Here is a 2,762-nt window from a genome sequence, read left to right on the forward strand (position 1 = left end):
TATTCGGTCTTCAAGTCTGCATCGCAACTGGCATTTGTTTGTCAGTTTCGCTTTGTTAACACTAGCACGTTATCCTGCACTGATTTTACCTTATCGGTAGTTGTAAGGCAGTCTACTTCCAGCAAACTATCCAGTTTAAGAACTGATGCAGTTTTCAGCGCACTTGGCACTTCCGCAGTCATATCTGTTACGGTGATGCCGGTTTCCAGTGCTGATAAACTATGTGTGCTAGATGAAACATCTTTGGATAATAATAATAATAATAATAATAATAATAATAATAATAATAGTAATAATAATAATAATACTTATTGTTCCAAAAGTATGGAAAAGCCATATGCACATATGCCCGAGCGCAGATGCATAAATTACTAATTTGATTTATGTATTAGTTAAAGAGGAAAAAAAAATCGTTCTTTTTTGCGCTTTCTTTTTTTCATTTCGCATCAGATTTATTAAAATTGGAAATTTTAACGATTTGAAGAAAAGAGAAGAGAGAGGTAAAATACTTACTAAAAAATAATTTTGCATTATTAAGATATAAAAATAATCATTTATAAGTAAATTGTCATTTAATTTTAGATTTTACTTTCATTTACAATTTATTTTTCCACAACTAACAATATATGAATTTCAATTTATTAAAATTTTTGTTCCTTTGTTTTCTCTTATTTGAAATTTAATAAATTATCCATCATTGCGTTTTTTCTTTTTTTTTATTATCTTACATTTACATTCTAAAGGTCTAATTTGCAATCAGAAAGGAATAAAATGTGATGGATTTTCACTGGATTATTTTATCGTCCTATTTCATGCAACATCGTTTCCGTTCCGCAGGTTTCCATCGTTACCGTTCCGCATTCTTTGTATTGAGAATGTTTAGTTATTAAGTTACTAAAACTTGAATGTATTAAAACATCGACGAATTCTTCCTTAATCTTCTATATTTTATGCATATATCATTCTGTAAGTAATCATTTCTTCTATTGGGAATGCTCAATTACTGAATGAAAATTTATTAAATACTTTGACAGATTTAGATTCCTTAGTTCTATTTCATCTTGTATTATTCCGCAGATAATATTCTTCAATTGTTGAGTAAAAATTTATTGAAACAATTGGTTTTTTTTTTTTTTTTGCACAATAATGCTCGGCAAAGATCAAAAGAAAGTAGTTGACAAAAAAAAAAGAGGAAAGGAAAGTTTAATCCAATCTTTCTCATTACGGTTCATAGCACATTTAATACAAAACCACAAATGGCGGTATTGATTTGATGACTAAAACTTTTTTAAGTCATACTCATATATGAAACAGTATTATCGTAAAAAAAAAAGAAACCCATTATTTGTTTTCTGATTGATCGCTTATATTCGTAAAGTATAAATGACAAATTATAAAGCAATTTTTAGATATTTCTGATAACCTTTGTCCAATAGGTTAAAGGTGATAGGAAAAATCCTACCTCCTGCTTGAACAAAAATGCGGACAATATCCTACCTTTTTTTAATTTTGTTAAAATGACATTCAAATTCGGTATGGATAAGTTTTGATACAAGTAATAGTTTCCCATATGACAAAATGCTGCCATTGATAAAGCAGTCAGAATTGATAAAGGAAAATGATTAGCTTTTTAGTTTGATAAAGTTCAATCATCATTTCCTTCTTTAAACGCATAATAAATAAATAAATACTGACATCATTATTCCATCCATAATTCACAAAATCTATGCTGAATTTAGCCAAAGCTTAAAAAATAAAAGTTAGGAAGGGAAGGATTAAACCTAAAGCAAAATAGTTCAAGTACGATAAGTATCACTTCACACTTTCCGGACTTTTTTTTTCTTTTATAATCAATTACCATTCCTAACAAAATGATTATTAATCTGCTCCATCCACAGTAAGTCATAGAAATAGTAATTATATTTTACTAAAATGACATTAAGAGTGACAACAAATAAGATTGAAATTTAAAAACAATCCACATATTTAAAGCGGCGAAATCATCATCAATATAAAATCAAACAGTTCAGTGTTAGCAGCTATAAATTTTGCATTTCCAATGTAAAAGAGTAGTAAAAATATAGTATTAAATTTTTTATTCTGCATTGTTCTATTAAGCTTACTTTATTCAAAGCAAATTAAACTTACAAAGCAAATTAAACAGATAAGCAATACAATGCAAAAATGAAATACTACTTTGTTAAATTTTGAGAGAATGCAATGATGTAAGACATTTTAACAAGAGTTAGATGAATTGCATTCCATTTTTGATTTCAGCAAATCAGCCAGCCAGTAAATTGCAATGCCTTCTTCACTTTTTTTAAAATATTCCCAAAATATCTATCATTTTATAATTAAATCATTCTTATTTTTATGCATGAAGAAAGTGATAGTTCACAATCATATCACATTTATTCACTAGTGTATTATAAAAATTTAACAACGAATTATGGCTGAACACTGCTGATAATATTAATAAATTCTTGAAACATGAAAAAAGAAAAACAGACGAATCGCACGGAATTGGTAATGTCTAAACTCTAAGTTACTGAAATTACTGTTCTGGAAGGAATACATACATTCCTACTCATTTTACGATTTGCTTATTTAAAGTTTAACAATGTCTCATTTTTCAGTTCTTTTGGTTATGACTTCAAAAAAGACAAATTCACTTTGAACAAACGTAATTTACAGTTTGTTAAATTTATTGGACGATAAATGAAGAAATGTAGCTGGAATTTAAAAGCTTGGTATTAATTCGC

General features: G+C 27.7%; 1 protein-coding gene across 1 annotated transcript; it reads right to left on the reverse strand.

The window, feature by feature from the left end:
* Positions 1-41: 41 nt before the first annotated feature.
* On the reverse strand, positions 42-337 carry LOAG_14333 (hypothetical protein; the record flags this gene model as incomplete). The annotated part of the gene is made up of 2 exons (XM_020448794.1): positions 42-228; positions 309-337. The coding sequence occupies 2 exons, from the start codon at positions 335-337 to the stop codon at positions 42-44; spliced, it is 216 nt and encodes a 71-aa protein (XP_020301088.1).
* Between the last annotated feature and the right edge of the window lie 2,425 nt (positions 338-2,762).

The sequence above is a fragment of the Loa loa genome (genome assembly GCF_000183805.2).
Source record: "Loa loa unplaced genomic scaffold supercont3.100, whole genome shotgun sequence".
NCBI classification, from domain to species: domain Eukaryota; kingdom Metazoa; phylum Nematoda; class Chromadorea; order Rhabditida; family Onchocercidae; genus Loa; species Loa loa.